Genomic DNA, 21,650 nt, shown 5'->3' on the forward strand with positions numbered 1-21,650 from the left:
GGGAGAGGTAGGGGGCAATAGACCCTGTTCGTGAGTCAAACGATGTTTAAGCCGCAATTTTTCCCACGATTTTGTCCAAGATTGTAGTCAAAGCAAATGCCAGTACGGATTATCCTCATGGTTGCTAGCATAGGAGCTGTCCTGAATTCCTGTTCTTGGGATAAGGAAGCTTCCCAAGACTTTTTTTTATCGACGGAGATGAAGAAAGAGGACTGCAATCATTGTCAAAAGGCACAAAATCTCGAATCTCATTACAAACAGCTTAGGGATGGCAAACTACGATCTTCTTCTTCAATTGGCTGAGAAGAAAACGCTGGGAACCAGGTACAAGGGAGACTTCTATTTGGACTTTGTGCTTTTCAATCCTATATCAGCACGTGACCTACATATACTTGCATTCCCAACTGTAGAGTGAGGTGGATCGCAGGGAAACTTCCACCGACACCATCAGTGAGTTAGTAAAGTAAAGGAAAGTAAAGTCACTTTATTCGACGTCGTCGTTCCTTCAGCTACGAGGCTGGTACCAATGGAAGCCGACAGTGCGCCCTTTACACCCCTCCCCCCCCCCCTCCCTCTGTCAGTGCTTTGTTTTACGGGTATATAAAGCTCAGGGGCGGATATTGGGGGTGGGTGCAGTGGTTGCGCCCTCCCCCCCCCCCCCCCCCCTAAAATGACCTGTGCCTTTCTAATACAACTGGTATTCTGGGAGAAAAAAAGGTCACCAGTCAGCCACCCCAATCCTCGTTGGTGAATCCCGTCCTACGAAAAATCCTGGATCCACCCCTGAAGCTATAGCTACACGGATGAGAGGAAAGTCGAAACAGAAGTTGAAGTCACTGAGGATTGAACTGAGGACCTCTTGCTCCGAAAGCCGCGCACTAAACCAACTGAGCCATATAAATGTAAGAAAAGCATCCCAAAAAAGAAAAGCAGTATGTTGCATCTCACATGTTACATGTAACATACAAGGAGTGGGTGGCGCTCTAGTGAGACTACTTGAGGAGGGAGGCACAACCCAGTGCAGTTAAACAAATACAAGTGCTGTACACATGAGACAACCCGAATTTATTTTGTCCTATAGAGGCCAGTCAAAGACAGGTTAAAGTACATCAGGCCGATAGCGCATCGGAAATCGACGAGACAGTGTAAGACACAAGGTGGCAAACTGAAACATGACGGCAACGTCTATGATGTCCACCTCAACTAAGTAAGAAAACAGTAAGGTGCAGAAAACTTTGCTGTGCTGCCTTCAACAGTCCTACCCTTTATCCGGATATCACCTTTACGAAGAGAAAATGCGCAAAACAGTTGTCCTCCTAACATAAAACCTGATGCAGATCTTATTCTGTTGGGGCCATAAGATGATGTCACATTTTATACTTTAAATAACCATGCAACCTTACCTTGTAATGCAATTAAAACTTAAAAATAGTCTCTGAATATTTGGCAAAAGATCGACTTCTTCCTGTGAAACAGAGAGAAACAAGCATAGGATGCAGTATATAGTTACATGTACATGAGACATCTGTCTCCAGACTAAGGGTTCTTCAGCAATGTTTCCATGTGATGCTATGCTTTTTTATGCTACAGTATGAAAGAACAGACCCTTAAACGTGAATATGATATAAATTAGTGCCAGTTTGAGGTTTTGGTTGATTTAAATGGGTCTCACGATCTACAAAAACGTTTTTGTATCCCCTCCACTTGACGTTTCTTAGTGATAATAATTATGGCTAGTTACTAGAAAATGCAATGAATCAATTAAGGGGGCGGGGAGGGGGGAGGGGGATAATTTAGAATGAGAAGATACTTTGCATTGCAGCAAATAAAGGTGTAGCTTAAATGAAGCTTTCATGGAAAATGCATTGCACTGTGTAGAATGTCAACTTAATTAATGCACTTAGGGTTATCTATAGCTCCCAGTTATAGCTATCTTGGACAGTTTGTTGTTTCCCTTGATCCACGGCAGACTTAAAACTTAGCTATGGAACAATTTTTCCCCCTCTGACGTTTGAGATAGCAGGATATAACCCCAGGGGGCTACTCCCCCTATACAGGGAGGCTCCACCTAGAACTAAAAAGGGGTACATTTTTCACACTTCAGGTATATGAAAGGGTAGAGATTCCACGAGTCAAAGTGAATGAAAGTGTAAGGAAATCTATCATTTAGGTATTTAAAAGAGCCTTTTGAACATTTAAATATTCTTCAAACACACATACCTTAGGACTGTACTGTTTTAATATACTGGGTATTGAATGCTACATGAAAACGATAATGGAAGGTATACGAAAGGGGTACTTTTTCTGTCAAAAATGGTATATAAAAGGGTAGCATTTACTAACAAGAGGTCGGACCTTGGGGCAGAGCCTCCCCGTCTCAATTTTTCTTAGTACCCCCCCCCCCCCCCCCTGGAATATAGAAGTTACATACAACTGTAGAAATTTGATTTCTTCTCAAGTTCAGTTCCGCTAGAGCCCTCATACCACTGACATTGCAAACACTGACAATTTCATTGCCAGCCAAGTTTAAAACTCTGAGCTCAGTAAGATGCCCAAGATTCTCGATCTTGACAATCTGGAAAAAAAAAGATCAGCAATGCTTTGGAATTCTTACATAGTTATAACAATTTTGTTTTCACATTTAGTAGACTTCCGTAATAGAGGTGGGTCTAAAACACAGGTCACATTCCACAGGTCAAGACTGGAAGTCCTTCCCTGTTCCACTGATGAAAACTACACCAGAAGTCTCCCTAGACCCCAAACAACATTTTTATAGAGTGATTAAGGCTAGGAAACACATTTGGTGTTGTTTATTAATCTGTAGCATAGTGACATGTACACTGACCTGTGACATGTGTTTTTGACCCGTCTCCATAATAGTGTCATTATCCAAACTGAAAACTCTACAATGTACATTTGTACCTTATTGCCATGCAGATCCAATACATCAAGTTTTGTGAGTGAGTCTAAATTATTGATTTTCCTTATCCTGTGTTTGATAAACAAAACACCTTTATTAATGCACAATAATGATAAAATAATTGGGAAGCACAAAAGAACACTTACAGCTTCTACAGTAAAGTGTGTAATTATTTGTTTACTACATAGCATCATACACCTTACTACAAAATTGCTGCCACTCTAATATTTCTCTTATTTCCATTCACAATTATAGCCCTTGTTGCCATGTTTAAGGAAAAATACATGTATCTGACTGTGTTATTTTGAATCTTCATCACAAGAGTACAACAACCAGTGATTATGTAGATATCATTATATAGGATCCATTTTAAAGTAAGGTGAATACCAGCTTTAAAAAAAGTTATTCCTTTCACAATTTCAACATGTAAGGATACCAATTTGAAAATAAAAGAAATATTATGTGTCAAAATTGGTCTAACATTCAATGAAATTAATAATTGCTTCTTTGAACATTTTCATGAGACAAAAAAATGACCCGTTAACACAATATAATTAGGAGAGTGCTAATTGCCTCAAGGTTAAAAACCTCCTTAAGAGGATTAACTTAACTTTAAAATAAAAAACGTTGAAGAAGCTCTAAAGATTTTCTGCAGTTCAAATTATTTGAAAAAGAAATCTTTAAAAAAAATCTTTGGCCCTTATAATGGACTAAATGAAAGTACGGTATGTAGAGGGTATAATATGATTTGTGAGTAGACCTAGCAAGGCTTGTCTGTAAACTAATTAAAAGCTAGTGCAGGTGAAGTCTAAATTGAACCTTAAAAGACAAGACAAGAGAATGACTGATTAATCAAAGGCAACCTACATGTAACGGTGGATTTACATGGTGCAATTTTTGGCGCATGCGAAAAGCTTACGACAGTCCTAGGAGTCGGCCTACGACATGGCTTACAATTGTCACAGCGTTTAAAAATGCTATGACATTTTTTTCTGACATATACGACAATCGCAAACAAGTCGTAGGCCTGTTGTAAGCTTGTTGCATATGACAAGCCATCAATGCATTAGGCATGGGCACCACTCCTATCCTGTTGTCAGTTAAAGATGAATTTTTAAGTTAAATTAAAGATACTTTTTTACATATATAGCTATATTTGATGTTAAGTGTGTACTGAATATGTATTCATTTGATGCAAACAGCATTTTATTTTTATTATTTTATTTACACCTACATGTATTGTAATTCTAATTTGTGATTGTAAACTTTTATTCTAGTCTTCAGTCTCTTCTTAAAGTACTTGCCTGTTTTTTCCTAACATAAGGACCCTGAGTGATCGCAAGGAAGAAAGACCCGAGATCTCTTCAATCTGATTGTCATAGAAATCTAGGAAGATCAGCCTCTTAAGGTTCTCAAGATGGTAAATTCTACTGATTAAATTATGCTGAAAGTTGAGAAGTCGTAGATAGTCTTCTCCCTCGAGAATGGGACAAGTTGTCAACCTCCGCCTACAGTACAAAGGTAAAAAGAAACTCATGATAAGAAATTTGGTAAATTAACTCCATTTAAACAAATCTTCTGCTTACTGCTTTTTGGACAGAAATCATTTTTTTCGCATTAAAATGGTACTTTAAAAACACTCCCTTTTTTCCTTCAGATTTTTAATTACTGTGTTTGCTTAATCAACACCTGCCTTGTAACATTTTGAGTTTTGATTTTTATCCGAAAGGCTGTTTACTTTGAGTGTTAGTTTTGGATTTCACGGTCTGCCATTACTCACGTTTAAAACTGACTGACTGGACCTTGGAGGGTTGGATCAAGAGAAAAGTGATGTCATTTACTCAATAGCGTAAAATTTCAGCATGTAAATGCAGTTGATTATGTACTCAAAAACATTGCATTCTTAATTAATTAAACTAGTGAGTCTTTGACATCATTTTCTCCTTGATCCAGCTCTCCCAAGATTTTAAAGTTAGTAATGGTGGACCATTTAATAGGAAAATTCCAGATAAAATAGACATGTACCTTTTTGAAATTAAGGCTTAAAACTTGCGTCACTAAGTGTTTAGTAAACATTGTTTTGAAATCCAAAGAAAAGAAGATCTGGTTTTTTTATCATTGACAGTACCCCTTCAAATGCTTTTAAAACAGTGTTTTTCAATGTGTTTGCATTTAAAAGGGAAAAAATATTTCAATTAAAATCTCTGGACTCTAATCATTTTTTGTAAAACCACTTAGGCCACGATGGGATCACCAAGTTACAAGATGTGATAACTGCCTCATTTTCTCTGTGTTGTCTTTTAGTGTATCCAGAGAATGTTGCTCCTTGTTTTATTTCATCGATCTTTTAAGAGAAAGATGAAAATGACAGGTAATTGCTATTCTCTCTTCTTAAAAAGAAAGGGCAAGCAAGTGAAAAAAATACCTTTTTTTCTTGTTAGGCATTTAGATGCAGAATTCAGAAGATATGATATGAATGCAAAAGTTTACAATTTTCTCTGAAAAATTGGTCTTTTTTTAAATGACACTCTCTCAACAAGATTTGTAATTTAACATTCATGCTAATGAAGATGCCCTGTGAAAAAAAAAAGCAGTCAACTCTGTTGTGCAGTAACTGTTAAATATTTATACTCATCAAACCTCAACAAAAAGTATACGTTCAGCAAACACAGTCACTTGATTACCTGTCTAGATTAAGCCTGTCAGGGTTAGCTTGCCTCTCTTCAGGAAGCCTATATACAATGGGGACACCGGGAGCAGAAGGAGATTCTGCAAAAATCACCCTGTCACCTGAACAGCAAAACAGAAAGTGTGCATGCATGCAGTCATTTATGACATCTGTGTTTAATGTGATGAAAATGCAATGAAACAGTGCCGGCTGCCGGACAAGCATTTGATTTAATAGCAGTGAAATAATTATGCAGAGAGAAACCTTTCCAACATAAAGGCAATAAACAGTGAACTTAACCCTTTGATGCATAAACTGGCCCAAACCGGCCAGACTTTTTTACTCTGTCTAACACCAAAACCTTGGCTTAAACTGCTAAATGTTGCCTGGTCCGGGAATCTAACAAGTGATAAGAACAAAGTTTATGAAATGCTCCTCTGAAAGTGATTAGGGGTCTTAAGGTGATTCCCTGGTTTTGCATTGCGCATTCCTACTGCGCACGATTTTTGCGTCATCAGCACGCGCACATGAGCGCGCACGCGTACAAAACATAAGGGATTTCCCTCAAACTAAGCTCGATAGCGAGATAAAAGCTCCTTTTCTCTTAAACGAGCACGGTGACCCCCACTTTTTATTTTATAAATTCAATGAGAACAATATCCGCAATAACTGAGAAAAAATTTGGCAGAAATCTATAGCTACTTTTTTGGCAAATGAAATAAATGCTACAGATAGAGACGTAACGGGCCCAGCAGAACAAGTCCAAATTATGTTTCCTTTAAAGAATAAAAATATCAATTAATAATGCAGGGTATTTGAAGCCATTTTTTCTGGGACGTAGATGAATAAGCAATCAAAGGAAGTCGAACTCTGTGTGATATAGCACGCCGCATTGAAAAATAATCGATCTTGTTTGTTGTGCACTGAGATAACCAAAAGTCACCTAAATAACCATATTTGTCAGCATCGTGGCATGAAAACAAGCACGGTGACCCCCTCTTTTTATTACCTTTTTAACATCTCCTTGTACTGTAATGTCATCATACCAAGTTTCATCGGAAATCTATGACGGGTTCTTTTACCCGGGAATCACCTTAAGATCTACATGACTGTATGATTGACACAGACAAAAACGTCACTTCAAAATATAACTTTGCACCAGTTATTGTAAGGGGTTTGTAATTTTTCCACCTCGTTTACCTCATACAGTGTTAGGGAAGTAATTTCTACAAGTTATTGGTATGTGTAGTTTTTTACTACAAATATAGATTCTGAATTAAAAGTTCACAATTTTGTATGCTTGCATTGTCGTCAACCAATGACATTATTGTCTTGTGGCATTGTCGATGCTGTACTAGTTAGTTTTCATTTCTCCAATTCCCCAATTTGAGTGGGGTTGCATGACTTGGGCCCAAGCAGTTACAAAAAAGACTATAATAATAATGAGAGGGGAGTGGTCTTACTTGACCAGTTGACTCAATTTGAAGAACACTGTATTTGTGTGTGGTCCAAGCATGGTTTGAAACCACCAGACTAAGTACAATTAACATTCAGGTTCTTAAACCCAAGGACAAGGTCTTATCCGGCATATAACCATCATACATTAAGCTGTTGACTCCCAACTATAGAACTAAGACCTATGAAGGGCAGGCTTCCTAAGTATAAAAACCATGTCTTTGGAACAAGTTACAGTTTGCCTCGCTACATGTACACGAAACTTCTGCGATAGCATTTAAGGTCAAACTAAAAAATGCATTTAATATTATTATTATTATAATGATTAACATTAGGAAATTAGGAGATTAAGGCATTGCCCACCAGGTAGAAATACTTGGGATTTATTCCTGGATTGTGACTGTGATCCAGCACTAAACGAGTGCCGCGATTGTAAGTTGTCATCATATCCACTTTCATGTGTCATTTTTGTGAGGCTTCCTGATGCTCCCGTGGCAGTCTGGTCTGTCACATATGCAGGGGCTGGTTGCAAAACTTGTCGCTGAATCTTATGAAGTTCTCGGAAAGATAAAGTAGCATAATTCTGCTTTGATTCTTGAGAACCATCCATACTTGAATGAGGGAATTCTGATGAGTACACAGAGATAATTTTTTTCCATGAAAATGAATACCACTATCAAATTTGGATTTAACAGTTTACCATTAATTGAGTTCAAAATTGACTGGTAGGGTTACTGCACAACTGGGGCTAAAATGATATCAAAGAATGTTTTGTTATGTGAATTCAAACAATTAGGGTTCGAGAATGCTGGATACCTCAGCAAGGGAGACTACGTAAATGATATTTACATGATTGTACTCTTTCCTTAACCCAGCTCACAGAACTTTTAAGCTAGTAAAGCAGACTGCTAAAATTTCACCTGGAATGTAAAAAACATCAATCTGCCCTAAATTAAAGCAAAAAAATTGTCTGTCAGGTACTAACCAAACACACCTTAAAGTTTAAAAAAATGTTCTTTTTAAAACAATTTGGCACTTGAGATTCAATGATGTTAAACAAGATGTCAAGCTTGATGAAAATTTAGTACACAAACTAAATAATTTATGGCCTATGTGACATGACGTGCAAACCAGCAATATTTTATTCCATTGGCCTCAACTCAGTTACACCAGGACTAGGGATCAGCACCTTGTCTGAATATCAGCTGGTCCCAAATGACTGTCTACTGATTAATTTCCAAAATAATATGACTTTTCTGTCATTATCTTCCTCTTCTCATTTTTTGGCAAAAAAAAAACCATATCATACCATATCAAAAAAAAAACCAAGATCTGGAATCAAGATCACCAATCGGGTCTTACTGTCTTTTAATCTTATAATATAATAAATAATAATTTATTATAATTACACTCAAGGAAATTTGGCCAATGTTAAATGGAAGGTAAAGTTCAGTACCTTGAGGGGGTGATATGGTATGGCGATACCTTGTGCTGCCGTCAGTTCTCGTGTTTGATGATGGTCTCGTCAGAACACCAGAGGTATTTTGTTTCCATTCAGGAACACCCTTCACAGCGATGACATTAAACAAGTGATATAAGAATCCCAAGTAAAGGCAAAAAGCTTAGTAAAAAGTATGCTTGTAACGAATCAATGCATCTCTAAGCTACAACGGTATCTAAAATGATTTAAAATGACCTAAAATGAGCTACAACGGTATCTAAAATGAGTGGGTCATTTTAGGTCATTTTAGAAAATTTCGGATTTCATTGTAGCCCATTTTTAGTTTAGGTCATTTTAGGTCATTTTAGATCATTTGAACTTTTGAACATTGGATTGTTTGTTCAAATTCCTGCCCCCCTCAGGCCAAAATGGTGTTCAAATGCCCTACTAAAGAAAAATCGTCGTCGGCTCCTGTCGTCTTTAATAAAGACCTTTCGAAGACCTTTTTTGTAAGCCAATCGCTCAAGAATGTTATATCTCTTCCTTTAAACTCTTCCATCTCATCCAAACACATGTTTTATAGCTGTTAGCGACTTCGGTGCCCGAAAAAAAAATACTCATTTGAAACCTGACACTTCCGGTTCAATTTTCCCCACCACACGCAGGCACAGGTGAAATTCCCCACTCCCCGGGCACAAAGATAGTCAAAAGCCCGGGGTTTGCCCGAGAGGGGGGGGATGTTGAAATTTCGATTGGATCAGCGCATAAAGCAAACGAAGTTGATCATGAAATTACACTGTAAGTACTGGCCTGAGCTTTATGATCCTCGCATTCTTTTACCCTTCTTTTGTGGCTGGTATTTTATACAGGTCACAGGTCATTTTTTTACCAATTTAGAAAGTATCCTAAACATTCATAAAAGCTACATGTAACCCTAGGCCTATTGGTAAAGCAATGACCTGTGAGCTGTGCCTGTGACCTGTGACCTGTATAAAATACCAGCCCGGCAGGTACAAAACGCAGGTCACAGGGCACAGGTCACAGGTCATTGTTTTACCAGTACAGAAAGTATCCTAAACATTCATAAAAGCTAACCTTAGGCCTAATTAGGCCTAAACAAAAGTTTTTAGGCCTAAGGTTAACTTATATGAATGTTTAGGATACTTTCTGTATTGGTAAAACAATGACCTGTGCCCTGTGACCTGTGCCCTGTGACCTGTGTTTTGTACCTGCCGATACCAGCTGCTTCTTTTGCATCCTTCCAGGTTAAATTATTTCATCACCAACCTGTTTACCGTAGGGTCTCTCGATCACCGGCGTGGCCTGAGCTTGTAAGCTATACTGTAAGCCGAAATTCGTGCCCTAGACATAAATCAAGACGTATTAGTTGGATCAATTCAACTCGCTTGTCCACCTAAGCCAACTTGGTATACAGCTTTTGAAGAACGGAGCACAAAAATTGCCCTTTTTGTTGATAAGCGACAAGCAAAGATTTTGGATCACAAATCCTTTCAGAATAAAAGAAAGAGGCCAGGCATTTTTGCCGGTGCAGAAACTACAACAAACTCAACTTACATCCCTAGCAACCACTCGCCCAGTTTTCGCTGCTCTGCTCGGATGATGGTACATCTCTTTCCAAGGAAAATAAGAAGTCTTGCAACATCAACAGAGGAGTGAGAAGACTAATCATCTTTACAACTAGCCATAACAAAAGGTCGTTGATTACGTTTACGAAAACCCAAGAAACAGAAACTCTTCCGCCATCTTTGATTTTGCCGCTGTTGGACGCTGACTGGCACAGGTTACCCAACTCATGGCTTCGCCAAGAAATGGCTGTGGCTTTTGTTTAGGCCACGGTCACCAAAGGGACAATACAGTAAACTTTACTTACAAGGTCACGCAATTTTAGGCAATTTCAGCACTGTTCGAATGGTCATAGAATTAACTAAAATATCAAAATAACTGTTCAAAACTATAGAAGAACTCTAACAAAACACAGGGAAGCCAAGGAAGGACATGGATGGACAAAACTGGAGAGGATTGAAATGGATTGAATTTGGGTAAATTTGAAAAACGTCGCCCACAGTTTTTCAAATTTATATCAGTCTACATCGAAATGTCATTTACAAAGCTGGAAAATCATTCTCAGTTGTTATGTGGACTCTTGCTCTGCCAATTTGACGTTTAGAGCTCATAATTAACAAAATTAAACAAAGTTACCTAAAGTAGCGTGACCTAGCCCCTTTAAGGTAGCAAATACAAGTACATGCAAATATCTCCGAGTAATTTTGATGAATAAGTACCTGCGCTTATCACCCTCCTCAACCCCGACTACTTCGGGCCGAAAGCAAATACACTCCTTTTTTTTTTATAAGAATGTTGTTTTTCCGGCCCAAGCTGAAAATTCTTATTTTTCTGCCGATTTTAGGCTGAAAATATTCTTGTATTATTCTTAAATTATAGCTTATGACGATTTCGTTTTAAAATTTATTGTGGTATCAATTACAAGTGTTTGGTATCTAGATCTGTTTTCGCTAGGTTTTGTTATTTAAAAAAGAGAGAATTAATTGTCATAGTACTTTTTTGCGGTTTAGTTTATGTCTTTTGTGCTTTTGTGCATACGACAGGCCTACGACATGCACCGTATTCCAAAATGGCCGCCATTTAAGTATTCTTTGAAACCTTGCAAATTGACCCCGTTGCCCTCGCTTTCAAACGTAAAATTCAAAAGAAAATTTAACCTAGAACGAGGTTAAAAGGGCCAAGTTGCAATCAAACAAAAGAATACTAAAATGGCCGCCATTTTGGAATAAGGTGTATGTCTTATTACGGGACCTTTAGATCGGAGGATGAGGACGACGACCACGGGTCCACGAGTACTAATTTTCCGTAGTGAGCATGCGTATAAGGTTTGGAGGCCGACATTTTTCGAAGTGCGCGTGCTCAGAACAGAAAATTAATACTCGTAGTCGTCTTCATCCTCGTCTTCTAATCTAAAGGTTCCTATTTCCAGGCTATTGTCACAGCATTATAAAACATGGACGTATACACGACAATCGTAAGCGAGCTGTAGGCTTTATTTGCACGAAAATATGCCTGTCGTAGGCCTGTCATGTATAAGCTTGTCGCATGCGACAAAAATCGTACCGTGTAAAACGAGCCCTTAACGCGATTTCCTTTTTCAACTGGAAGCAGACAAATTGCTCTTTTCCAGCGGAAAAAAAAATGCGTCTCCTTTTCACGCTGTAATTGATTGTTTTTATTTGCGGCCGTACAGAGTAAAACATGAACATTTGATTTTATCCGCGAGATGATAATAATAAAAGTAAGTTAAGCACCCTAAGAAAGATTTATGAGCTGGAGTTTTGAGCGTTGACCCTTCGCTCTGTCAATGGGCTAACGCTCGAAACGTCAGCCCACAAATATCTCTTACAATGTTTAATTTACCTTTATTACAGAAAGGCGCGATTTTGTTTGAGGCACTAATCAATCAATCAATCAAATTTTTTTCAGATGTTGAAAACAGTTTAGGGTCTAACTCTTCAAGTATAGCAGGCATGAGTCTTGCCAATGTTAAGTCTTCCATGACTTTAGATATCTGACAAGTCAGGGAGATGGGCCTAATATCGTTCTCTACAGATTGCGTGGGTTTCTGCTTGGGGAGAGGACGAACACCGCGAGGCGGATTTAAGGAGCGAAGGAAGAAAACCTTCCCTTAAGGAAGAATTGTAGAGCTCACAAACGACAGGCGCTAGCTCAAAAGAAAATGTTTTGAGCGAAATGTTCGGGATGTCATCCGGACCAGGAGATTTCCTGACTTTGATACAGTTAAGTGCTCCTTGTACCTCAGAGATTGTAGCCAGCAGATCCGGTTGGATAGCATCGACGATAATATTAGACTCATCAACAGCAAGCAACGGGGAGAGAGTTGACGTGAGGCTGATAAAGAAATCGTTGATGGTATTACACAGGGTACCCACAGGATCCGTAGTGTTTGGGTCCACTAATTATTTGTACCATTGGCCATGGTTGGTGGAGACACCAGATATGTATTTAACCTCACTCCACCATTGGCTCACATTAGTGCTCTTACGTGATTTCACTTTGCCTTCATAAGACAGACGTTTGCAGTTCTTGATTGTTTCCTGCATGCACTTTGTTCCGCCACCTGTGCAACGTGGCCATGGGGAAATCTTTACCAAAGTCTGTGAGAGCTTTCTGTCTCTTTGCGATAAATGCTTTCACGTGGGATGTCAACCAAGGTTTGTCGGAACTATGCATATTGGAAGCCTTGATAGGTAAGTATCTGTCAGCTGCAGCAGACAAAGTTTGGATGAGCAAATCAAACTTATGGTCTTCACAAGAGCCTAGTGCGAAGAACTCACCCTCCTTGTTGCATCAGTAAACAATAGTGGTCCCTACTGCCGAGTTTTGGTAGCTGCTTAGGATCACAGAACACCTTGGCTTGGTTGGTAACGCACCAGTCCAATATACCGTGTCAAGACGTGTAACTGCTAGTGTTCCGCATGGAACAAAATTGGGATACATACTGCTCCTTATAATGATGAATGACCTACAACTACCATCTCCATTCTCATACTGGAAGTACGTTGACGTTAACCCTTTTTGAGGTTATTCCTGACAAAGGAAACCCTAAGATCCAAGCAGCACTTAATCAGGTCAACCAATGGTCATCTACCAATGGTATGAAATTAAATCCAAAGAAATGCAAAGAGCTGGTTATTTCTTAATCACACTGCGAGACGTGCCCTCTTACGCTAACCATCGACACTGTAGAGCTGGAAAAAGTTCAATCACACAAAGTATTGAGGCTCACAATTCAAAACAACCTAAAGTGGAATATTTACGTTAAGGAAATGTTCATTAAGGTGTCCAAACGCCTTCATATTCTCCGTGTTTTGAAACGTGCCGATGTGCATGCAACTCACCTAATAAGTCTAATAAGTACCTACATTGCTCTTATCTAATCTGTACTTGAATATTGTTGCCCTGTATGGAGCACATCCCTGCCAGCATACCTGTCGGAGAAACTTGAAATCGCTACAGAAACGTGATTCCTGGATTATATTTCCAGAACACTCATATCAAGAGGCCCTCAGACTATCTCGATGTCCTCGACTTGACGAAAGGCGTGATACCTTAATCTTTTGCAACAATACCTTCAAGAAGATCTGCATGTCTGGCTCGCGCCTTAACCCCTCCGACAAGGGCTAACCCGCGGTGCACGGCCGATCACTGCGCAAGTCTATAATACACATAAGCGCTCGCTATTTAAATGTATAACTGAAACTGAGATTTAAGTCTAGCTTTTTTCCAATAATGTGTAGTAAATCACATGAATATTACATATCAGCGAGCTAGATTCTGGATTTTGTTTCTGTACTTCTCTTTGTCGACTATGAGGCTGGTAAATATCCACCGCTAGCCACCTCCACTTCGGTGAATAATTGTTAATTATTAATTAGAGCATAGCGTGCGTGCTTGTCCAATCCATTTAAATCATATTTAAGCGACTATGGAGTATTTCTCTTTATTTAAAACTGGATCATTGGATAATGCAATTCGAGAGTTTTGAATGGCTAAGCCATCATGGGTTGTGAGCCATTATACCATGATCTACAAACACGGCAAGCATATGCGTGATTTTTTGGGCCTTTTTATTTTTATTGTAGTCTAGTTTTCTATATTTTGGGGTCGTTTTTAATAAAACAATTATTCCACTCGCGCTTGTTGGATATGAGATGATTATAGCCAACTCGGCGCTTCGCGCCTCGTTGGCTATCTATCATCTCATATCCAACGCGCGCTCATGGAGGCCGTGCGTATATAACATGACGTGCGCAGCTTCATTTTAGATCCAAAGTTTTCGTCGAGTTTTGCGAGTTCTCTTGTAGTTGACAGTGAAAGAAGTAAATGGAAGATCTCAGGGAGGACCGGCCAAGTTTTTCTCCCGGCATTGACTTTTTTAGCAAGCAGGGAAGCCAACAAGTTAAGAGCTGGGAGCAACGAAAATGAAGCATAACAGGCACGTTCAACACAAAAAATGCACAAAATTGTATTTGGAAGGGTCTCAACAAGAACGAGAAAGGCCGCAAGTTGGTCTTTGGCAACTTTTAAAGGTAGAAATTCTTGTTGTTATCGTTGTTTTTTTATTACATTTCTCAGTTCAACCTGCCAAAAGCAAATCAATGACAAAATCAACAAAACAATCGGAAAAGCGCGGAAGATTAAATCCGAATTTCATTTAAAAAATACTAACAGCTACACTGAAACATGATGAAAAACATCAATCACGCATTACCTATAACGGTATTACCGGATCTTCTTTCTGAATTTAGCTCGGTGCAGTGAGAAAAACTGCAAGTTTCTTGGAACGCTTTCCTTTTGTACGGAAAAACCGGGGAGAATTTTCTGCGTAAAGGAACAGAACAAATTTCCTCAATCATATGGAACGGGACGAGTGTGTTCCTTTTGGGACTTTCTTTTCTTTTTTTCTCAAGAGACTGAATACTAATCATTTAGAATAACGTGCATGGCTGCCGGATTTTCGATAATTTCTTTATAAATAGTAATTCTCGCCTGCAGTTGTGCAGCTACGAGCTGTAAAAGCATTCGCGTGAATTGACACACACGATTCACTTGGGCAGCTAAACACCAAGGCCCATGTGGTACGCCATGTATTTTCCTTTTACTAGCAGTAAAAGCAGTAAACAGGCTAAGGATAAAGGATCTTATGCAACAGCACGACCTGCATCAGATGGTCAGGGTTCCAACTAGAGGTGAAAAAACACTTGATGTTTTCTTGACTAACACTCCACTAATTTGGAAGGCAGGCAAAACACATAAGGGACTCGTGAGGTCTGACCATCTTGTCGTCACTGTATCGCCCTTAATTCCAACAAAGCCTCAAAGAAAATATGTCCGTTTTCGTGACACAAGAGACCATCATAAAATCAATATGGAATCAGAACTAAAAGCCTTTGACTGGAGGTCAGTTATCTCGACTGATCCAGAAGAAAGTGTTCAGCTGCTAAACTCGAGGTTGTATGCAGTGTTCCACGACAGCTTCCCACTAATCCGTGTCACGGTGTCATCAAGAGACCCTCCTTACATGTCCCCCTTGGTTAAACACCTTTGTAATATCAGAAATCGTACTGCACACCGAGGTAGCCATGTGGAAAACCTGATTCTCCAGGAGAAAATCAATACTCTCATTCGCATGAGCCAAGTGAATGCAGTTAACAAGGAGCGGGAGAAGTATAGTAGAGGTTCCAGAGGATGGTGGGAAACTGCTAACCGAATTACGGGGAAAAAATCACAGGGAACACTTGTTAGTTCAGTATTATCTCCAGATGTCATCAACGCATATTTTCAATCCATTAATACAGATTGCACCTATGAAGCTCCTGAGCCTCTTGAAATACCTGTTGGAACCTCGTATTCCAATTGTGGATGAAAATGCTGTTAGAAAACTGTTAACACACCTGAAGAGAACTGCACCTGGACCGGATGAGTTTCCATATTGGTTCTGGCGTGATTATTCTCATCATCTTGCACCTGTGATTACGGCAATCTTCAATAGTTCATTAATTCATCAAACTGTTCCAACACTGTGGAAACTAGCAAATGTTTCACCTATCCCCAAAGAATCCCCTCTAACGGAGTGTAATCAGCTGCGACCAATCTCATTAACTAATATCATAATGAGGATCTTTGAACGGCTTGTTTGCAAACAAGAACTGTCTCCTGTGCTTGAGGATGAGATCGGCCCAGACCAGTTTGCTTATATGGAAGGCCGCAGTACATCTATGGCTCTAATCAAGTGTCAACATTATTGGCTGGATTGGCTGGACAAGGATGCAGATTTTGTCTGGGTCTTATCATTTGACTTTAGCAAAGCTTTTGATTCTGTTTCCCATCGAGTCTTGTGTGACAAACTAAAGTCCTATGACATTAACCCATATATCATCCAACTGGGTGATCAGCTTCCTGTGTGACCGCCAACAAAGAGTCGTGGTGGATGGTGTTGTAACAAAGTTCCTCAATATTAACAGAGGTGTCCCACAGGGGACTGTTCTTGGTCCCATTCTATTTTCCATCATGTGAACGACATCAAGCCTGTTAGTTCAAGCTCACTACTGATTAAATATGCTGATGACATCACAGTTAGTGTACCTATCAAGTCAAGCCCAGGTCAGATTGACCCAGCACATCAAGAAGTTTGCAGCATTAAACTCTGGGCAGACGACTACAAGATGACGTTAAATTTCAAGAAGACCTTTGAAATGGTAGTAAGAGGGAAGACCAGGAAAACGCCTCCAGGTGATATTGATGGGATAGCTAGGAAAAAGGAGCTCAAATTGTTAAGAGTAACATTCAATGAAGACCCGTGCAACTGGGATACTCAATTTAAGCATATGCTTGGCAGGGCTAATTCTAGACTTTACATTTTGAGGATCTGCAAGTACTTTGGCTACTCCTTATCGGAGTTGACTGTGTTATTTGATAGCCTCACAATGTCATTATTTTTATATGCATTAGAAGTATGGGCCTGTGCCCACCAGGGCAAATACATTGCACGGATTGATAAGTTTTGTAGGCGTGCTCTGCGATATGGATATACCTCCAAGTACACCCCAATGACCAGTTAGATCGTTTTAAGAGATAGGCAGTTATGGAACAACATCATAACCGATGCAGCTCATCCTATCTATGACCTTCTTCCTCCACAAAGATGACGTTTTTTGAGAAGCAAGGGCCATGATTTTATTTTGCCACGTGTGAGAACCGAGAGGTTCAAGCGATGCTTTATTAACAGATGCCTATTTAACTTTAAGTCCATTTCAATTGTATTGTAGTATAGAATATCAGATAGTATATATTATTCTTATTGTAAACTCACACGTTTGTCTGTGGGGATGTAAATAAAGAAAAATAAAGAATAATAAAGATCTTTCAGCATGGTACTAGAGGGACAAAGCCAATGGAACAGGGTTTACGTTCTAATCAGGCGCTGCGCTCAGACGAACGTAAATTATTTTCTCCTTAAATACTATAGAAATACAATACCAAAGGAATGATGGTTGGATGCTCAGGCAATCCAACCCAATGTAAGACATCACAAAGAAAATAAAAGGTCTTACCGCGAAAAAGCTGACCATCGCTAGCAGATTTAAACTTTTTAGAAGCATTGCCAGAACTAGCCTTAGATTCTTTCCTTTTCTTTTAAGCCGATAATTTAGCGTTCCGAATTTTCTTCTCATCTTCAGAGTTGGAAGCAAGCTCGTCCGACTCGTATTCCTGCACTAACAGCTACCCGCCTTTGCTTCTGTCTGCGAGCTTTATTAACTTCTGTCGTTTCTTTATGAGCTGTCTCCCTTCTTCTACCAGCTTGCAGACCTCTTGCAGTTCATTCAGGATGACCTCTATCTGACCAAAGATGTGGTCCAATTGCGCATTTAACTCAAACTGTTTCCTATTACCCTTGAATTTAAACTCGGCGGCTTCCTTAACGACTTTCGACTTTCCTTCGAGCTGCTTGCTTTTTTCCTGGAGTTGAGATGCCAGATAGGTTTTAAACAGAGAGAACACTTGATCGACCAAATGTGGATTTGATTGTTCTTGCTGTGATGAAGAGTTTTCCGAGACTTCGGACGCCTTAGTGGTTAAAACTTCTGCTTCCAATCGAGCCGTCATATTACCCAGCTACAACTTCAATGTCAGCATGGAAAGCGAGGGTGAGAGGACTAAATCATTCTGAACAGTCTATAAATACTGAAGCCACACCAATCAGGAATACCCTAGGGACACGCCCCAAGAGGCGTGTCCTACAGTGAAGTAAATAAACTATGAAAGAAACTGCTAATGAACTGTAATCACCGCATACCAGCAGAAAATATATTTTCCGATCATTCCGGAAAAACCGAGAGAAAATGAATAGCTCCGAAGGTATTCCTTTTTTCCGAAAAAATTTCAGTGGAAAAGTCTATTCCATTTGATTTGCCACCGGATCAATCGGATTTTCTTTACAAAAGGAAAACGCCCCTAGAATCCGTCATCAGCCTGAACTGCACTGTGCCTGGCAATGTGAACTCAGCATCATTCTCAACAATCCAAACCCTTTGTCTACTTGCGCATTTTGACTTTGTTTATCTGCATTTTCATCGAGTGCTTTGACTTTGTTTGCCAATGTTTTCTTTAACTGAATAAGCGAATCCTTCGTTTTCAACACAGATGCATATGAAATGAAATGTTTCTAGAACCTAATGGAAACTCGGAAAAAGCCAAGCCCCAGATGGCCAGATTCGAACCCACGGCCCAACGTGACATAGTCGGATGCTCTAACCACTGAGCTACTGGAGACTCGAAGGTAAATAAGGGTAAAATGTGGGTCTTTGACTCGAGCTGCATCACGCAGCTACAGAGTCAAATAACGAATGGCAGCATATCTGCGATGCGGCCAACCAACCACCCAAGTGAGCGAATGTGAGAATGATATACACATATGAAATGAACCACCCTCCGTGATCTAGATTCGAATCCCATCTGGGGCTCGGATTTTTCCGAGCTCCCAGTGGGTTCTATTAACATTTCATTTCATACGTGTATATCATTCTCACATTCGCTCAAATAAAATATTCTTTTGTTTTAGTGCTAATAAACCTTTCTAGCCTCGCTACGACGAGCAGATTTCAATGGAATATTTGTTTCAAAATGAGGGCAGTAGGTCTAAATATAATGAACACAAAAGAATGAAAAAGTGGTCGCCATTTATGAAAGTTGTCTATTGTTGGCGCAAGAGGCAAACGAGCCGCGAAACGGAGCGGAGAATGGGGACGGGCGCTGTGAAATTCCACAGCGCCCCTTCCCATTCTCCGCGCCAACAATACAGCCAGCTACCCAGGCCAGTATGATAGAGTAGAAGCTTATTTTGATGTAGCTCCACATTCATTTGTTTTCACACATTATATGTATATATTCATTGGCCGTGTTTTCACCAGCGGTTTTTTAAGGTCGCTTAGCGAGTGAAAACCGGAAATCAGGTGAAAACAGTTGCTTTTCCAACTCGCTTAAATTAAGTTAAGCGAGTCGGCAAACTTCAATATATGGAATTTTCATTAAATTTAAGCCACCGAACCAGGTACGTTAAGAGAGTTGGCAACCATCTTGAAGGGTAGGCAAACGTGTCCGAAATAACAGTGTTTCCATTAGAATCTGCGTCAAAAATAACTTGAGAAAACCTCGTGTGTAAGAAAGTTTGAGAATGGTAAACTTTAGTTGCTAACCAAAGGATTTTACTGACAAGATTTGAGGATCCTACCTGCAAGAGAATTTGCCCAGCGAAATTTTAAATTTTCCTTACATTTGTCTGTAATTTTTTTTCCTACAGAGACATATCTGACTGAGCGTAAATTTCAAGCAATTGTATGGCAAAATTTAAAATTCTGCTGGGCAAATTCTAGTGAAGGTAGGATCCTCAAATTTTGTCAGTAGAACTTACCAGCTAAAGTTAGCCATTCACGGATTTTTTTCTACAATCAAGGTTTTCTCAATACAAGTTAAGTTACATGATTTTACTCAGATTCTCATAGAAACACTGTTATTTCGGACACGCTGGCCTACCCGTCAAGATGGCTTCCAAAACCGTGATAAGGCCGATTACTTTCGGCCAATGAGGAGTCGCTTGCGGTTATTCAAATCGGAAATACTACAGGCGTGCTATTTTTGTTATTTTTATTATTGTATCGGCACGAGCTCTCTCCTCCCATTTAGGCCCTCGCAATCAGATTTGAAAACGGAATCAGATTTTGAAAACGCAACTTTTTTTCTACGTTTTCAAAAAAAAAATTCGCGTCCACACGTAGCGTTTTCGCATCGTTTTCTCCCGTCCACACGTATACGATGAATTGATTTGAAAACAATAACTTTTAAACGATAACCCGACTGCGCATGCTTGACGCATGAGTATTCGCTTATGAGCCTGCGAAGTAATAAATTAGCACAAGAAAGTGAAGCGCCTGTCCGCCAGCTTGAATAAGTTCATAATGTTGCGCGGAGTGGATTGGAACTGATAGTGTGACGTCAGCGTTTTCGAAAAGCTCCGTTTTCGTCCGTCCACACGTACTCGCGCCAGCGTTTTCAAAACGTTCTACTCGAGAAAACGTTTTTGAAAAGTTCCGTTTTCAGTGATCGTTTTCATTGGATACGGTGTGGACGGAAGCCATATCCGTCAAGAAAAAGTTGCGTTTTCAAATGAAAACGGATACGTGTGGACGGGGCCTAAGCGCTTTCAAACCACATTTTTTGGATAAGGCTTCGATATCGTGAAACCATCTCTCTTAGCCGATACCCCTGTTCTAATTGCCTTGACACTCTCTACCCTTTAATATTTCTGGCAACACCGCTTTTGGCGCGACCAAAAAATCGCTGGCGAACAAGGTAAGATGGTTGCACTGGCAGTCAATAAGATCAGGCTTAGTTTCCACCCCAACCTGTAAAGGATGAGTAAAAGAAAGTGTAAACAGGGAAGTCAGGACGGCTTCGTGGTTACCAACCGTGCCTTCCACCTCTGCGACCCAGGTTCAACACTTTGCCCCGTGGTCGTATGTGGGCTGAGTTTCAGTCGATCTCAATCTGATTCCGAGGGTTTTTCTTCTTGTACTCGGGTTTTCTTCCCTCATCAAAATCGACCCGCAGTAAATTACATCCGGCCGTGGGGGATTACCCTCGATAGGGATAACCTCTGGTATCCTTCCCTTTCATTGAACTGAATGAATAAAGTTGCCATTATTATTTTAAGCACTGGTTTTTGACGTGCGAGGCGGGCACAAGAAGTAGGGTTTTAATAATAAGAAATTAGTGTGTTAGGGCGAGAAGTTCAAATTAACAACAACTTAATGCTTCTGTGAATTTTTTCTGGGCGCCAGCAACAATATAGAGAGTGTGTTTGCTAAATAAATCATTGACAGCTTTCAATAGGTTATTGGCTTTCGGGTTGTCTGGATAAACTTACACAAAAATTAAATTTTAAAAAAGCCGGAAATGTGGTACACTCATATCTCAGTGCTGTTAAAGCAGGGACTGTTTAAAATAGGTTGCGACTGTTTCAATTACTGCACCGTCCCAAGATTGCGAATTTAAATTGC

The 21,650-nt window shown here is 39.7% G+C and overlaps 1 protein-coding gene across 1 annotated transcript in view; it reads right to left on the reverse strand.

The window, feature by feature from the left end:
* The window catches only part of LOC138039194 (leucine-rich repeat-containing protein 49-like), a 26,631-nt gene extending 16,353 nt beyond the window's left edge, over positions 1–10,278 (reverse strand). The window contains exons 1-9 of the mRNA XM_068885389.1: positions 10,060–10,278; positions 9,772–9,846; positions 8,500–8,608; positions 7,407–7,670; positions 5,605–5,710; positions 4,225–4,428; positions 2,923–2,989; positions 2,432–2,575; positions 1,404–1,465 (exon numbers count right to left, since the gene is read on the reverse strand). Coding sequence (XP_068741490.1) covers positions 1,404–1,465; positions 2,432–2,575; positions 2,923–2,989; positions 4,225–4,428; positions 5,605–5,710; positions 7,407–7,670; positions 8,500–8,608; positions 9,772–9,846; positions 10,060–10,113 — 1,085 coding nt within the window. The 5' untranslated portion in view covers positions 10,114–10,278. The remainder of the gene's footprint in view (positions 1–1,403; positions 1,466–2,431; positions 2,576–2,922; positions 2,990–4,224; positions 4,429–5,604; positions 5,711–7,406; positions 7,671–8,499; positions 8,609–9,771; positions 9,847–10,059) is intronic.
* Between the last annotated feature and the right edge of the window lie 11,372 nt (positions 10,279–21,650).

Source organism: Montipora capricornis, chromosome 2, assembly GCF_036669925.1.
Source record: "Montipora capricornis isolate CH-2021 chromosome 2, ASM3666992v2, whole genome shotgun sequence".
NCBI classification, from domain to species: domain Eukaryota; kingdom Metazoa; phylum Cnidaria; class Anthozoa; order Scleractinia; family Acroporidae; genus Montipora; species Montipora capricornis.